The 17,923-nt window shown below is 43.2% G+C and overlaps 1 protein-coding gene across 10 annotated transcripts in view; it reads left to right on the forward strand.

Annotated features, from left to right (window-relative positions):
- The window catches only part of MAP4K4 (mitogen-activated protein kinase kinase kinase kinase 4), a 166,582-nt gene that overhangs the window by 62,026 nt on the left and 86,633 nt on the right, over window positions 1-17,923 (forward strand). For all 10 annotated transcript variants that reach the window (XM_064502615.1, XM_064502624.1, XM_064502635.1 and 7 more), the window contains exon 3: window positions 15,567-15,623. In XM_064502615.1, the coding sequence (XP_064358685.1) occupies window positions 15,567-15,623 (57 nt within the window). The remainder of the gene's footprint in view (window positions 1-15,566; window positions 15,624-17,923) is intronic.

Below are 17,923 nucleotides of genomic sequence, written 5' to 3' on the forward strand. Positions count from 1 at the left end.
AATACACAAGTTGCAGTGGTAGCTAGGATTACTAAATGCTGGAATTCCCTCATCCTTTTAATCTCTTCTGTGCACACTTGTTTCCTGAGCTTGTCTGTGATAATGGTCTATTGTCACATGTTGGCTTTCTAGTAGTCGCGAGGCAGGGATTCTTTGTGAGGGCTAATGGTACTGGAAGCAATCTGTTTTATTCTTTTCTTTTTCCTCCTCTCTTTTTCTCTGTCTGTTCCTTCCAGCTTTCTGGAATACGTGCCACTTCCTTATGTCGCAGTATATCAATTAGACAATTTCTCTGAGTTCGGGGGTTTAAAGCAAGAAAAGATGTTAGGAAGGAAGCTGTTTTTTTTTTTCTGGTTGATTTTTGATTGTTCTTCACTGCTGCCTGAATCGGAGGGCAGGCGCTATTTGAATATCACATGCAATCCACTATCGGGTAATCTTGATTGAAGAAAGAAACTCTTTGCTCATTGTTTATGAGGTGATTCTAGCAGGGGGAAAAGAAATGCTAACAATACTTGAATTCATTAGGTATTAGCAGTTGAGATCCTCTTTTCTAAGCTGAATGGAGTAGTCACTGGGAGTGCTGAAGTTTTGATGTGGAGGAAGAGACGAAAGATAGGGCTTCTGCATGTCATTTCTTCAACTCTGTTGCCATTGACCCATCCACCAAAGACAGTCTCGCTTGCCGTTGACGTTTACCATGTGTGTGCCCATGCTCAGCCCTAGGACAGCATGGTTCCTGGGGCAGCAGCACCGAGCCGGGCAAGGGCCCGCCATCTGTTTCATCACTGGGCATCGCCTTTCCTCTCTGCCATGTTTCTGACTCGCTGCCTATCAGGTCTCTGCCATATGCTAGCCTGGAGAAACCAAGCCTGAAGGCCTACTTTTAAAGTTAATTTCCTTAAAGAAATAAGATTTGATTTCAAGCACATTGTGTATCTTCTAGTTTGTTTGCTTGGAATATATTGGCACAAACTTGTCTAGGCTTTGCATAGCCTCTATCTTGAGGCAGAGGAAGTAAAGCTTGTCATTGAAGTATATACTTATAGTTGAGTGTGTGTGCCTATACATATTCACGGGAGAGCCATATAACGTAAAATAAATTAATTTCTACCTTCAATGAACGTGAAGGGGAAGTTTGGAGAACTGAAACGATCTACTTTTGAATTCATACAAGTAGGCTTTCGTGATTATTTTTAATAGCTTTCACTGTAGCTAAAGGTGGTTCCTGAATGTTTTTATGTAGCAGTCAAATTGACTGTCTGCTTTTTCTCGCTTGCTACTTCTTGTTGAATTTTCACCCCTGATTTCAGTGTTAACTATAAATGCAAGTGGCGAATGGTATAATTAAGTAGATTAAATCTCGCTTAGCTACCGGCTCATTCATGTAATGCAGAAATGTTTTCTTTTTTTCTTTTTTCTTTTTGTTTTGGAACAGTCTCTCCTGAAATTCTGAAGCTAATAAACAGACTAAATTGAAGTTGTGCATTATCACTTTTTAAATGTGTATATAAGATGGCTTATAATCTACTGAGGCATTAATAAAAAATGAAAATAAATAACCTGTCATCAAAATTAATTAAAAAGAAATTAAGCACTTGCTAATTTTGCTAAAATGGAGTGGTAGCCGTTGCCAGTAATTTGCATTTGGTTGTTTTCCCTGCCCTGGCCCTTCTGTTGTATCCTTAGGAATGCTCGCTCTGTGCTCCCTTCAGCATCACAGTTGTTACAACTCCTCAGTTTTCATCTTCCAGATAAGCCTTGGATGATTTTACCTTTGATCCCTCTTAACCTTGCTTCTTGTTGGCTGGATTAGGGTTTGTGGCAAAAAACAGATGAGAAGCCCCTGTAGCTTTCCACCTGTGGAAAATATGAGCTCCTTCCCTGGTTTCTTCAGTACTGGGCATCTTTTATGCTGCCGGGTTTGAATTCTCCTGTTTATTTGAACTCAAGCTCAGTGTAAGATGAAATAACCTTTTGGGGTTTTCTTGATGTTTCAGGTGGAAATTCACTGGAGGCTTTGGCCTATTTGTGTTTGTTGATTTTTGTTCCCGGCACCTCTATCTGAGGTGTGCTCTAACTGGACGAGGAGTAAGAGCAGCACAAGAACCCTGTTCCTTTTGCTGAGTTTTGACTAAATCATCCTCCGGCCCTGACCTAGAGCAAGACTCGCAGGACAGATCTGTGTGTCTATATGGACCTGTTGGCTTCTGCCAGGCTCTGCAAAGCTGCAGAGAGTGCTCCCATGGTCCTCTTTGGAGGGTCAGGAAGCCAAAAGCCTTTCCTTGGAAAGAGCCATTTGTTAGGAGCCTGCCTTCCTGTTGTTTATAGAAGTCGATGAGAGGTGAATGCTGACGGAAAAAAAGTTTTGGGGTGTGTGGGTGTGTGTGTACGCACGCACGTGTAAGATTTTCCCTACCGCCACCTTCAGTGAAACTGGAGCAGGCACCTTGCTGCAGAAGAACCTCTTGGTGGAGTTGGGACTGCCGAGAGCCAGAGGGCTGTGCCCTCGTGGCTCCCCTGCACCCTCCTGCCCTCTGTGCGTGGTGGTTTCGGCATTTGTGCAGCACGCCGAGGCAGTGGAGCACCCCTGCTAGGCTGGCAGGTGGGACGGGGTCTGGGCTTTTCATCATGGTCTTGTCACTCGGTAGGTATTGGAGGTGGCGCAGTGGTGTGTGGTGCTCAGGTTTGGAGCGCTGTGCCACAGTCTGGCATGAAAAAATACACTCGTAATGCATAGCCCTGTAATCCAGCTATGGGTTTCAGGGTCTACCCCTCACGTGGCAGTAGCTGTGCATCTGTGCATGGGTGTTCAAATGTGGCCCGTGTTGGATGGCACTTTGAGCTGAGTCTTATGTGTGCTTCTCTCAGTGGTCCATTGGCTCAGTTAGACTGCTTAAATACCAAATATTACTCTCGTTAGTGTTCTGAAAGACAAGCCCTTCGACTTGTTATGAATTCTACTTTGACAGCAGTTCCAATAGCTGTGCATTGTGTAATTGAGCAATCAATTCCAACATGTTATATTGATGTTTTCAGTGCAGACACATGATTATAATAAACTGTAATGCTCTTTCAGTAATTAGACAAGTGGCTGTAAATTTGAAAGGCAAACTTTAAAAGCAGCAGAACTTTCAGAAATCCAGTTTTATTACAATTTAAAAACAATTACTTTGTTTTAGCTTTACTCCGAGTACTGTAATTCGGGACAGACACAGCTGGCGCGTGCAGACCCCTCCCCAGAGTCGCAGGCATCCAGTACTGTCGCTGATACAGCTGTTAGCTGCAGAATTCAGATTGATGAAGGGTGTTTTGTTTGCTCTCCCTGATGTGGGGAGAGAGGAGTAGGGTAGCATCACAGCTGATTTAATTTCATTTTCCATGCCTGACGCTTAATTGGAAGATTGCTTAATTCTAGGAACTGCTGTTCTGTAACACCATACCACCTAATGTATTTATGTCACAGTTACAGTGTTTGGTCAGAGTGCCTGATTGCGTTTAGCATGACCATTTCACAGTTTGAAGTGGTGATTTCTGTAAATGGTAGGTAGTTTTTAAGGCAGCATTTCCCAAACTTTCCTCTGTGGATAGGTTTGCATGCCTCCTAGGAAAGTGTGACTGAGCAGATACTTTAAAATAAGTGGAAGATTTCTATGTTTCTTTTTTTTTATTTATTTTCATTCCTCCTCCCCTTTTAGTAAAATGGGTAGTCGTGAAAAAGAGTGGTTAGAGATTAAATTTGGGTACAGCTTTAGCCTTTGTGCATCTACATTTGTAGGATGACAAACTTCGGGGTTTAATTCTGAGTTTGATTAACTAGTCTCTTCATTTGTGAATCCCTAAGCAGCAGCAGCGCTCTTTTACCACCGGTTTCCCTAGGTGGTTGCTGGCCTGGGTCGGTCTTGGTGCGGCTGTAGTGGAGTTGGCGGGCCACTCGGCTCGCAGTGGCTGGACAGTGGGCTGGCCCCAGCTGGCCAGATGTGGCAGGGCACGTGCCTTCGCCAGGGGCTGCAGCAGCAAGCCGCCCCAGCTTGTGGAGAAACGTAAAACACGTGGGATCTTTCACAACTACCTCATTGTTACAGTCAAGCTTCTTGACTGTGGTCGATTACAACCCATTACCAAGTGTGTTGGTCTTTCTCCCCGGTCAAATTTTGGTACCCATTCCTCAATGGCAGTGCGCCTTTTTGTGGTCACTACAGACCTGAAGAGCAGGTTGTCATCGCACTGTATTTACCTGGGATGCCGTTGCTGCAGTGTTTGAACAACTTTTCAAACTCCTTTCTGTGGTTCGTCTTTGAGCTGAAAGGAAAACACTATTTTTTTCTTTTTTCTTTGTTTCTTCCTCTGTGAACACCGAGACTTACTGAGCTCTTTAAGGAGTCCAAGGCAATACTGAATTGTCTCATTTGTTCTAGTTTACTACATGATTTACAACCATAAGTTTGGCCTTTCTGACTGTGAGTTTTTTTTATTGTATCTAATGACAGTTCTGCTCCAGAGTAGTGGTTTGTGGTCTGCGAGAATATTTGGTATCGCATCATGACATGAATGTGTGCAAGAGATTTCATTTTTCCCAAGTGCCGTCGTGAATAGAAATGCTAAAAAGTCTGCTGTGTATGTACTACCTATATTTACAGAAGGCTTAAGTATTTGGAACTAAAAATCTCACAAATCCTTTTGCAGTGAAATAACTTTTGTTTAATCTGTGTTATATTTGTACCATAAGTGTATTGAAGGGAGGTGGGGACTACTTTCAGTGGAAGAAGCACAGTGTGGTTGTTTTGCAAGTCCTCCCTAGAAATTTCTTTTCATTTTTGTTTGCCACAGCCTTGGTCTGTTAAGGCCCATGGTGTGTTATTTAAGAGCAGTGAACATGTTTTGACTAGTTTTTGTGAGGCACTAAGTATGTTCTTGAGTAGCTGGTAAAAAGTAATAATCAGAGAACGCGCAAGCTCAGTTTACTTAATGAATACTGTTCTTTCCTGTGGATTAACCTGTAATCTGAATATGTTGCATAATGGCTTTTCTGTTGTGTGGCCCTTTCAAATAATAAACATAGTGGCCACAGGCTTTGGGAATGCAACCCAAATACTATTCAGGTAGCAACCAAAAGGAAATTGTGTTCATTTTGGTCCTTTCCTCCAGTCTCCCTCTTTGGCTAAATAAATAAATAATAGGATTGGAGACTTGTGAGGTTAGGGTTTTGCTCTTTGCACGTTTGGTAAAGAAAGGTTTGTTAGTACAGGCTGGATTTCTGAGTCAGGTTCTGATGCTGACAAAGCAGAAATAATGTGAGGTCTGAAAATACTGTATGGGTATTTGAACACAGTTCATGTGGACACAAAGCTGTTCATGGACGGCTCTGGCTACTTGCCAGCGTCTCAAGGACAAGGTGTTTTTTGCTTTAGAATCACAGATGTACTTGGCAGGATGTCAGAAGATAAAAAGAAATTCTGGAAAGAGTCTTATGATGCAAGCCCTCGTTTAATTAAAATACATACAACCTTAGGCTTAACGTGTGTTTTGCATCTTGCAAACAAGTTGGGAAAATATTTCTCAGGTAGCTCTTACATACAGGGTCACGGTATAAAACACAGACCCCATTTGTGTGGCTTCTACACTAGCTAGTTATATATTTCTTAATACCTCCTCTTACAATATTTTCCCTGTATATCTTGAGCCCTGAAAATTGTGCATTTTAGTTTCAGCATTTACTGTCTAGTAAATTATGGCTCCCTACTCCATAATGACCAGGAGATGTGACTAGCAAGAAGTGGCACTGATGGTGTTTGTAATGCGTGGCTAAGTGCAAGAACCATCAGTCAGTGTCTGCTCTTCACTAAGAAAAGCAAAAAGCTGCAAAATACAATTCCAGTCCTTCTTTATCACATGTTGAAGAACTGGCGGAGTATTGACAGTTGGACTGGAATTTCATTATATGTATATGTTTCATATATTTTAGAGTTCACTAACTGTTCTCATTTAATGCTAATGTTCTGGCTTTTTTTTGAAGGTCATGGATGTGAAATCTTTTATTTTAACCATGTTGAAATAAAACTCATTATGCAGTCTAACTTTCCTGCTCTGTTCAGCTGTATTGTTCCACTGGGATGGTATACATGAAAATAGTTCTCCTTTCCCTTGCCCCTCATTAATATTAAGCTGTCCAATTACAGCTTCAAATCCTATCCATAAAATATGTTTGTTAGCATCTTATACCGCAGCTAGACAAAAGACAGGCCTCTCTCAATGGGCATAAGCGAAAGGGGTAATATGTTAGGCTCCTCCTTGTCGACCAGTCTAAATGAACAGTAGCACAACCAAAAGAAACATTAGACAGGGAAATAAAAGAAGTAGGACTAATCTTCCTCCCTTTCCCCATCTTTTCTTTTGAGGCAGAGCTTGCGTTTATAATGAGGATTTGTACTTTGCAAAATAATTCTCTGGCAGAGCCTTTATGTTCAGCGTACTTAAAGACGTTGATGTGGATGCAGTCGCTCTGGGAGGCACTGCCTGGTGGTGCTGGCCGGTGTCTGCCCCAAGGCGGCATAGCTGCAGGCGAGCGTGGCATCGGCAGCAGCAGCTGAGGGCGCTGAACGGCTTAGGCCAGTAACACACACTTGTTATCTCTCAAATCCTTAGGTGATGGGTGCTTTCACTTGCCATCGGGTGAGGGACGCTTTCGCTTGCTGTTTGTTCCAGGGTCGGTTGCAATGTCGTGGTTTTTGGCCGTTGTTTGGTTTTTATTTTATTTTTTTCTTCGTTGACCTGTGTGCAACTAACTGCTGGCTGCATCCTCGATTTGAAGACGAAGTTGCTGGTGCTGGTTCAGCAGCTGTTACCATGGCCGTTTTTGAGGGTAGACCAAACGAAACAAGACTGTTTGGGTGTGCGTATGCTTGGTCTTCCCTCTCTCCTGGTGTAAGACCTCTGACAACGTCCCCCAAGAAAACATAGGCTCCTTCGGACCATGTTCCTGTGTATGCAAGGGCAGGGCTCTGCTGGTTGATTTGTTTTTGGTCTGCCCCCCAACCCCCGAAGAAAACTAGGGGTCTTTGATGGCATTCCTGTGTACCTAATGCTTAAATTTTGAGCTTTTATCCTAAGGTTTGTGAGCTGCCCAAGCACTAAGGCTTTGAGAAGGTTGGTAAATGTTTGCATGCTAGAGCTGCCATAGCAACACTGCTTTGAAGTGACCATAGCCTCTGGGATCTCCCCTCCTGTTTCAGAAGGTAAATACCTAGTATAGAGGTGGTTTCTGAGCAAACGCCTCAACTCCGAGCTGAGTGAAATAGGTCCGGGCTTGTCCAAGTTCGCAGAGGGCCTTGGTGCTCGCGAGCTGTGAAGTCCCCCCTTGAGATATGCATGTCCAGCAGTGATGAGCTCAGTGTCAGCAGGGGGGTCCATTTTAATAACAAACAAACAAACAGAAAGGGCCTCAGGCGCTTTTCATTTAGGCTTATTTTGGTGCCATTCTGGAGAAGTGATTGGAAGACTCTGCCTTTTATTTGCTGCATTTCTCAACTAGGAAGCAGCCCGTGCTGCCCACCATTTTGAAGCCCTGCTTCAGACCGTTCAGCCAATGGCAGGATCATGTTTTGCATATTCGCGTGGGCTGTTTAAATAGCATCTTACTCTAGAGACTCAGGAGCTTAGTTTTGGGGGTAAAACTGCAAGAAAGTGCTTTTGCCTGTGTAAGCAAAGGCCCGCTGACCTGGGTGGGCCGTGTTCGTTGTGCAGCAGCACATGGTGCGTGCCGCATCATGGGGAGCATCCCTCTGCAGTGGCACCGGAGAGCTGTGAGGCTCCTGGGGCACTTGGGGAGCAGAGAGCTTGCTCTGGTGACCTCCAGTAGTCCCTGATGGAGACAGTCGAGCTCCAGATCTGCTGTAGGGACTCGCTATGGCCATGGCCACTGAACTGGACCCACCTCACAGTTGGTGGCCGAGATCTGAAGGGAGAGCTTTTTGTGATTAAGATGACTGCTTAGGTAGAAAAATGAGAGGTTATCACCAGGGTCATAAATATCTGTAGCTCGTGTCATTTCGTATCCACACACGCATGTTTAATCATTTTGATCCGAATTCTGCTCTCCATTCTCTTTTTAAGCTTGTTTTTAATTATAATTGCCAGAAATAAATTACTCTTCATAAAAGAGACTGTTGCAGAGGGTCAGAAGAAACAAATCAGTGTTAGGAGTGGCGGATATAATGAATGGTTAAGCTTTTAAGATAGGGTAAAGAACTGATTTGAATGAAAGCCGGAAGTGGCAAATTTTAACTGATGTTTTCAGAGGAAGCCAAGTTTGCTCTGAGCCAACTGTGTCTGTGTGGGAGGTATTCCTCTACTGTTATTTCATTCCTTTCTTTTTTTTTTTTTTCCTGGTGTCTTTCAGTAATGTCCCAACTCAATTATCTAGGTACCTTTGAAAAAAGAAATAAAAGCACAAACAATAATAAGATTAGAGACAGAGAGGCAGATGGCAGCTCTTCTCTTTTTGGAGAGGTTTGAGGAAAGGAAGTCCACACTTATAAGAGAAAATGGGTGATGCTGCCTTCAGGGAAGGTCAATAAATCAGGACATCATCTCGTGGTGGCTGGAAGGAGGGGGTGAAATTCAACTCTGAGGACTGCCCTTGAGGAGAGTGTTTTCCAGGCTGGGGCCTCAGCCTGGGTAGCTCAAGTGTCCTTGTAGGAGAAACATCAAATTCAGAAAGGGGAAAGTTCCAGGCAGCTGCCTACTAAGCAGTCAAACTCCAGAGCAAAACCAGCTCCTAAAGCTTGACCCAGCAATTACTGATAGCCTGTGTGGCTTGCAGAGGGCCTGGGTATAGTGCTCAGCAAAGAATGCTTTTCAGAAACATTCAGTGGCCTGAAGGCCCTGTGAAAAATGCATTGTAGCCTTGCTGCAGGTGTTGCTAATGGACCTAAGCTCATCGGCTTTTCCTGCTTGGTAGTCGGCAAGGAGGAGGGAAGAGGGAAAGCTGTGACTCCACTTGCTGAAGGAACTTTTGGTGCCATTTGAGCTGGTAAATAGGTGGCCTTCAAAGGTCACAAGGGTAGCCTGGCTGGCTGAATGTACCCCAATTGATGTGACTGGGTAATAAATGAGCAAGCATAGTCTCAAATAGCATGGCTGCTAGACTCCTTACCCTCTGCTTCCCCTTCAGCCTCTCCTTCGCTTGCCAGTATTTTTTCATCTATTGCTCAGTCGTTTAATAGATTTCTCGGTGGCTATGGACTGAAACGGCTGTAATTGTCGGGCTTCACTTGGGCAAATCTATCACAGATATTCCTGGGAATTGGCATTGTTTTCCAGGTGTTTCTGAGTTACAGTTCTGTTTGTTTCCTCTGCCCCCTGACAGAAACACTTCCTGTTGATCTGCAGAGTGAGGAAGACCGCTGGACAGGGTGCTGGGAGTCAGGAGATGGGTTTTGTAATTCTGAGCTCTGCCACTGACCTCCTGTGATCCTGGGAAGGCTAAAGTATGGCCCTCTGCCCTGTTTTTCCCACCAGGCTTTTTTTTGTTTTGCCTGTTTAGGCAATGAGCTGTTTGGGAGAAGGAAGTGCCTCTGGTTGTGTATGTCCAGCATCTTTCAGAGTGGGAAAGCCACCATAAAGCTGGTAGTAGAAATACAAAATCAGCACATAAGGACACTCTTCCATATGTTAACAGGTTACATCTTTTCACTCTGGAAGTACAGAACTGATAGTAACTGTGAATCTTTCATAGTTCATAGAATGCAATACTATGCATGAGTAAATTGCCATTATTATTTCTTCAATAGGCTGCTAGTGAGCCTGTGAATATCTAAAGCGGGATAGAGAGTATGTTTTCTGCTTTGCTTTCTAGGTGTTTGATGTCAAGAGTTACAGGGAAAACACAGAGCCCCCGTCCTGTCTTTTGGCTTGGACAATTGGAGTCTTTAATAGCTTCTGGTTGATTTTGGTTTAGAATTCATCTAAAAGGAGAAAAGAACACTGGTTTGGGTCCTTCCCCCCCACCCCCACCCCCATGTTTCTGGGGTGGTTTGCTAGACCTTCCTTTGTACTGAGGTATTTTGCTGATTATTATTTTAGAAAGAACTTCTGTGCCAGAGAAACGTTATCCCCTTCTTACAAATTTGTTTAGGTTACAGAACACTTTATCAGTAGGACTAGCATTATTTTGACTGTGAATGCAACTAGATAGACTTCTTACTTGAGAACATTATTATTCTCTTTTTAATGAGAAAGTTGCTTTCACTTTGTGCCATTCTCTCTTTTTGTCTGTCAAAATATATATTTCATTTCCTCCACAAGCATTACTGTTGTTGCTTTTTACAGGGTATACCTAGTCTTTTTGGGTGGAGTGGGAAGAAATATCTTGTGGAGTCTGGGTATTCAGGATGTAAAGTTGATTGGTCTGAAATTCTCTGTGTTGGTGAGTGACAAAAAGAGCTGATTGTAAACACGAACTCAAATAATATGTTATCAGTTACTGCAATGGTGCAGCCTAATAGTAAAGCATTGCTGTATGACCTATTGCCTCAGGCTAGCAGGAGTTTAGAATCCACTAAATGAGAAACAAATTGAAAAGTTAATTTTGGCACTGGGGCATTGTGGTACAGGAGGAAGTTTTCGCTTGATAGCATGTTTAAATCTAGCCTGCTGCTTATGCATACATTGTAGCAACTGAAATGTGAATTAGATTTTGTTCAACTCAGTTGCTCTCCTCTTTGCAGCGGTGATGCTCAGCATAAGATAAGGGGAGGTTGGTGAGGTCTTCCAAAGACTTCATGGAGTGCAGGGAGCAGGAGAAACCAAGTCTGCAAGTTATGAGTCATGCGTGCTGCCTTCCTTGCTTAATTTGTGATGTTGCCCCATATTCCACTTTCTTGCCATTTAGCTGGGGAGCAGACTTCCAGGAACAGACCTCCCAAAGACACACAATTACACAGGACAGAAACTCTGTGTTAGTAGGAGATCTAAATTGTCATGGAATACATAACTTGGAACATTAGTGGGGCGAGAAGGTAAATGTGCTGGTAGGATTTTTTTTCATTTAATTTGCATAGTTCTTTAATATTAAGGCATCTTAGGGGGAAAAAACCCCACCAAAAACACTCAGCACATAACAGTACTTGCCTTTGAACCTTTCCAAAACAAAAATTCGACAGTAATACTGTGTGGAGAGGAAGAAAGAGGCAAGAAGTAGGTGTATTAACTGGTTTTGAGAGTGTGGGCAGGACTGAAGTTTATAGTGTTCTGCAGATCCTGGCAGTCTGCCATGGATTCCCCTTGTCCCCATAGCTCTCCAGCATGCAAAAAGCCCACTGAGATGAGAAATAAACAGCATGTTGCTATCGGACATGATCGGGAATATGTTTAAGTAGCAGATCCAGTTTAAGGTCTGCTTAAATGTTCCTCTGAGTTTAACTCTCCATGAAGTGTGTTTGATGAGAAGAGCTGCATTTTAAAATCCTCCATATGTAAATGATTCTTTTTGTCATCCACATGAGAAGAAACAGCACGAGATTTGGGGTAAGCAGGCTCAATTCCATTGACCTGCGCATCCCAGTTCGATATTTGGATTGTTTAAAAATAGCACCGTGCAGTAGTTGTCTTAAAAATATTCTTACATTCCTTCCTGGGGTGAAAAAACGTGTGCTTTATTATAAATAGATTCACAAAAAGAGAGGGAAAGATAGGAGGGGAGAACATGGAAGAAACAAAAAGCAGTTTAGAAATCTTGGTTAATAAACCTTTTAGCATGGTCTGCGTAGGGCGAATGTGCTGGTGTGTTGTTTTCTGTGAGGGGGGGAAGCGATGCTCTGGTGCCAGTGCTCACTTTTGGTTGCGGCCCCCGCCCCAACACCTGGTAGATGGGCAGACCCTCGCTCCCGAAGTGGCGTAGCCTCCGTTACTTGTTGCTGCTACCCAGGGCAGTGGAGTCAGCCGTCCTGCGGTTAACAAGGTCAGGGCGATATCTAGATCGCTGTCCTTGTTGCAGATGTTATATCTGCACTTCGCTTTCTGTCCGGGGGACAGTTATCCTGCCATCTCCAGTGTCTGAGATTTGGCATCAAGCAATATTTTAAGAACCTGCTGTTTTCAGTTAGTGTGGGTTGTGTTTTGCAATCTCACAATGTTTTTCGGATGCTTGCACGGTAATTGCAGGCAATTTGCTGGGAGACACGAGGTCCTGAGAGGCTCCATGCGCCCCGTGTCCTGGGGGTGAGGGAGCCCGACAGGCCCCCAGGCATCGCAACTCCAGACAGCGCTGTAATGGGGGCGTCATTCTGCAAGAAAAATGCTGTCCCGCTGAAGTTTTAGGCAGTCATGTTGCCGAGTTGGTGTGTGGATGGGGCCTTAATATTTACCGCATTTATGAAGTGCCTTGGGAGTTGGATCTGAATAAGTTTTAATCCAAGTAGACTGAGTTCAAAGGGTTTCCTCCATCTATGACTTCTACAAGTGCTTTCATAGCTTTCAGCCACTTCTGATTTTATTTATTTATTTTAAGTTGGACAAATCTTTCCAGAGCAAAAGCTGGCTATGAAAATCTGAAGAGCAGTTGCCAAAACAGGAATACTTAGCTATTTTATGTTGCAAGCAAAATTGCAGCAGCATGCTAATAGTTTGACAAGTCTGTTCTTGAGCAGAGCTCTTAAGCAGATAAACAAACAAACAAAAGCTCTGCTCATGCTTATATGCTGTGTTTGTGATGTTTGCTTTCTTTCCTCCCTCTAAAAATGTTTTTAATAAGATGAATGTGGCTTCAAACTGTCCTTTTACTTCTCGCATATAAATCAATTTGTCATGCCGACCCCCCCCCCCATGTACACTGTAGATGCTTAGAGTTTGAAGTGCTCCATACATTGTGAGAGTATTTGGAGTAATTTTTAACAATATTCTGAAGATGACCAGGGTTTAAATTTGGCCTGGGATACTGGGAATCCCACATTTCCCACAGTCTGCAATTCCCCTGCTTTGCAGTCCCTTAGGAGGGCTATAGAGAAGCCTTTCCCATCCCCGCTGTAGAAACAGCAGAGCAAAACACTAGCAGTAGCTGTGCTCTGCTGTAGCTGCTGTGGCCCAAGTTTTGATAGGGAATAGCAGAGGCATCAGCAGGAACCTTTAAAGCTGCAGGGGAAAGACAGTTGGGATGGTGTATATTAGTCATCCGGAGTGGACTAGTCTCACAGAGAGGAATGTCTTCTCCAGCAAAGCTGTGAAACTGAGCCCTGGGAAACTTCAGGCTTCTCTCTGGAAATAGCAAGCCCAGCAGTAGTTCATAGATTTAAAATGACAAATAAAGCAAACTTTCTGTAAAACAAATGGTGTCCTGTGGATTTCTCGCTACTTTCTTTGTTCTTCTGTGTGCCACTTTTTATATTTGGAGTATGCTCTGCCACCATTTGTGTCCCTGGTTTTCTGCAGAATCAACACTGAGTGATATCTCACTGCTTTTTAAAAAGTTTCCTTTGCCTCAGCCCTCCTCAGTGTTGTGGGCTTGTTTTCTTTATTTTTTTTCCCCCCTGAGATGGCCTTGTTCCTCTGTTATCTTTAGCATATTCTTTTTGTACTTCAAACCATGCTTCACTGCATTCTTGGGCCTTTTGACTCCTTCCACAGAGCAGTGGAAACGAGGGGTAGAGCTAAGAGAGGAGGTGTTTTTCCACCAGGGTGTGATGCATTTTTTCCTCCTCCCTTGGTGGTGGTAGTTCTTAAGGAGAGGACCACAGGCTTTTGCCATTAGGCAGAGGTCCAAGATGGGAAACTTCAGTTATACCTCTCCTGGGCTTGCTGAAAGGCTTTGGTTCAAAAAGAAATAAGGTCAAGGTAAGGTCAGCCTTGGCCACTGCGCATATATTAGGACCCTAGCTTTGTTTCGAAATCCAAGCTAGCTTGAGACCAAACTACAAAAAGAAATGCATGTAATAAAGAGACTTTACAGAATAGGCAGAAGCCTGAGTAATTTATTTATAGAAAGCATGTGGATTGGTTAATAAGGGGAGAGTGCAGCACCTACAAGTTGTAAAAGAAAATGGAGGCTGTGATTTCTGCAGCCCATGATCCGAATCCTTTATAATGGACCAGCAATAAGTGGACATTACCTACATGGAGGGTGTGAAAAGGTATGAGGGGGCCTAGATTATTCTGAATAAACCAGTGGTTTGGGGTGCTTGGGTTCTGGGATGCCAACTTTGAGAAAACTGTAACGATATAAGGAAGTTACTCCAGGAAAAAGAATATCATTAATGTCCATCAATAACAACAACAACAAAATGCATGTGTAGGTTTCTGCCTGGGAAGCTTAGAAATCAGTGAGAAGAAAGATTCTGTAAAGAGGAAGTATCGCTTTAGTGGAATGTACTGTTGTGTTTTGTTATCATTCTTTATTTGTGGGCGAAGAGGAGAAATCCAGAAATGTAGTTGGTATGCCTCTTCCTGGAAAGCTGAGTGATTCAGAAGAGGGCATGTGGAGATGAGGTTTGGGAGAAGCATTGGGAGATCAGGCTGCTTGACTGGAAGTCTGTGCAGACTGCTGTGTATAAGGGGAGGGCAGGAAAATACTAATGCTAGAACCATTGCTAAGTGCCTATTTAAAAGAAATAGCTAATTTTTATGGCCCAAACCCCTGTAAAATTGTACTGGAGAAAAAAGTTTTTGGGTATGGTTTCACAAGTCAGCTGAGCTGAATTAACCTTGGAAGTGCTGGAAGGAGGCCACCTTGCTCCCCATCTCCCAGCCACGTGCTCTCCTGTGTGCCAGCCCTGGCTCTCCTCTGGCTGCAGAGCAAACGAGCTCCTTTTTTTGATCTGCATCCACCCCTCCTCCTGCAGTTTTATTTTTTTTCCCCTTTGTTAACTTTCTGCCATTTTAGTGATCTAAATCAGCTCATCATATGATCAGGCGAGTGCCAGAATGAGCTCGGTGCTCATCAGAGAAGTATGTGACAGGGGAAGGGAGGGAGGCGGTGGGGAAGGGTAAGAGCTCCCTCTCGCAGTAGCTGGGATCTCTTAATTCAGCTCAGGGTGCACTGGGTACCTAGACCCTTACTGTGGGGTGGCTGGGGAGAGAGACTGTCGTCTTCTTGCCTTGTGAAGACCAAACCAAAGAGATCTGTCCTTTTTCAACCATCTAAGCATGCTTTTGTTTACCAAGTAAAGTTTGACCCAGATATCAAGCACCAGTGCCTGGAATTAAAACATGCAGTTCTTGGAGCATGATTATTCTTGAATGTTAATGAGCTATCAGGACTGATTATGAGTTTTGCAAAAGTAAATGGAAAGGAAGCTGCACAAGCATTCTCTTCGTGTTTAATCTCTCTGATCATCCTTTCAATGTGGAGAAAAAGAATAGCTTCCAAGATTTTGTGTAAGAACAGTTTGAAAAGAAATTTCCTTATTTTTAAGCGATCTGGAGTAATTATTGTTCTTAACATGAAGTAACAAAAGAGAAGGGTCTAGCAGGGACAGGGAAAACCCCATGTCAGGAGCTCCCATCCAGATGTTTTGCCCTGTGTGTTGAAGCGGTGGGGTGAAATGCTGGTGCTGACGCTTCTCTCTGTTTTGCAGGGTCGGCATGTCAAAACGGGTCAGTTGGCAGCCATTAAAGTCATGGACGTTACGGAGGTGAGTAGAGAAACATTCTGCTATGTTAGCAATAAGGGTAAAATTCAATAATAAGGGCTGGCATATGGCTTAACTCATATTTATTTTTAAGGGCATGGTTCTTGCATTTGAACATTTGCTTGCTGTTTGCAGGACCTGACCTCTCAAGCCCATCTGCCTTTTATGAGATTTCTGTGTGTTCACGAGGGCCAGAGGCCCCTGTACACAAATTGCTTTGGTTAGTCCCAGAACATAGGAGCACGTGTAGAGCTTCCTTTTCAGAAAGTTCTCAGAAGAAAGGAGGGGGAAAGAGGACAGGTTCCCCACTTCCTCCTTTTCTTTCTTTTTTTCTACTTACGTCTGCCTTACAGAAGGAGGAGATGAGGAGCCTGCTTGAAGTGGAGAACAGTAGTTTCCCTGGTACATTTGCGGCCTAAAAAGGATATACATTTATTCAAAGGAAATAGGTCCAATAAAGTTCCCAGAAGTCTGAAAGCAGAAACATCTGCTGGAATGATGAGCAGATTGCTGGCAGAATTCAGCAGTGTAAAGTAGTAGTTGTAAGTGACCCAGAGGGATTTACTGTGGAGCTTTAGATGGGAAAGACGGGAAATTAACCCAGTCAAAGAAATTAAAGATATATACCAGTATTTGAATCCTTAGATGTCCTGCAAGTGTAGGTTATGCTGTTCAAAAGCAATCAGTTTAAAGTAAGTTTTTAAAACAGATTAGAAAAAAATGGATTATTTCCTGTTGATTCTGTTTGTGTTATATAGATTTACATCTTCAAATTAACACAATAGCTTCAGATTTAAAATCAGATGAAATCCTTTTGTGTGATATGCACAATGTTTAACGGATAGTGCATTTCTGAAGCGAGGTTGCACATCTTGGAACTAAGCATCTTACTAAACTCCTCAGTCTTACATTTAAGGAATATATTTGGAACATATTTTTCCCTTATATTAGGGAAAAATTATTTTAATGCTCAGAGTGTGCATTGCAGAAAGCAGAGGTCCTTTGGCAAGCTGGTTATATTAAGCATAAACTCCTACAGGGACATCATTGCAGAATGTTTTTAAATTTTGATGGTGTGTGCATAGGCCCCAGCAAGTAAAAATGGTCTCGGACACAGGCTCCTAAAAATGCAGATGGGGAGTAATGGGTAAACAGGCAGGAGAAGGAGGGAAGCAAGAAGGCAGGGATAGGTCGACTGACAGGACTTCAGTGATATCTCTGTATCTCCTTGTGATCGATGCAGTGTAACTGCTGATCTCTAACTTAAGCTGTTGTGTCTGCCAAGAGCAAGACATTCTTGCTTTGTAAGATAGTCTGATAAAAATCAATTTTCAGCTGGAGATTTTCAAAGAGTGCCTTCATGAAGAAGCACTACCATTTTACTGCAGTTAACATGTAGACAAAACAGGGAAGAATGAAGGTGCATTGACTTAAAGTGAATGTTCTTTGCACAGCAGCTTTGCACAGCAGATATTTCCATTGTGCAGCAAGCAGTTTTAAATAAGGCAGTTTACTGGACAGTGTGGAACGAAAGCTTCTTCCATAACATTGTTTGGCTGTACTGCACACTCTCTTTGTTTTTAATAGCATATGTTAATCACAAACAGTTGTAACTGAGAAGTTGCAGAGCAAAAGGAAAACAACTGAAAAATGCTGTGTATAGTATAGATGAGCTTATGTTGCAGGAGATGGCTTGTGTTTTGAAACTTTCTGTAATTTTTGGCTGATTTTGAAACACTAGTTTTTGTATTGGCACTGTCTATCTTTTATCTCACAGGCCCATGGTGTTTTTAGGTTTTTTTTTTCCTTTTTTTGGGGAGAGTGAAGGGCAGTCAGAGGGAGGAATTTTGACATGTAAGCCCCATTTGACTTAAAAGCATCATAGTTCTTTACCAATGGGGTTCATGTGTTTTGCTTCAAAGTAATAAGTGTGTGGAGGCTAAAAAGGTGGTATAAGTTCTTCTAAGTCGTGCTAAGTCAGCTCCGCTTTTTAACACTGGGCATGGACGATGCTGTTCCATGTACCATTTTCTCAGTGGCAGATGTGGCCCTAGGATATTCCTGTCCACTCTTGCTGCCTGTGGCTGCTCGTTCCCCATCTGCCTCCCAACACTTGTGTACCCTCTCAGCACAACTGCCCCTGGGGCCAGATGGTGAACTGGATCAGCGAACAGGCCCGGCTTCCAGGTTAAAAATACCCTCACGCTTCTCTTTACCCTGGTTATTTATAACCTGGATTGGTTCACTGATCTAGTTTAGCACATGACATTGCAAACAGTTGTGCCGTTGCTATGAAAAAGGTG

This window comes from Dromaius novaehollandiae, chromosome 1 (assembly GCF_036370855.1).
Source record: "Dromaius novaehollandiae isolate bDroNov1 chromosome 1, bDroNov1.hap1, whole genome shotgun sequence".
Classification (NCBI taxonomy): Eukaryota; Metazoa; Chordata; class Aves; order Casuariiformes; family Dromaiidae; genus Dromaius; species Dromaius novaehollandiae.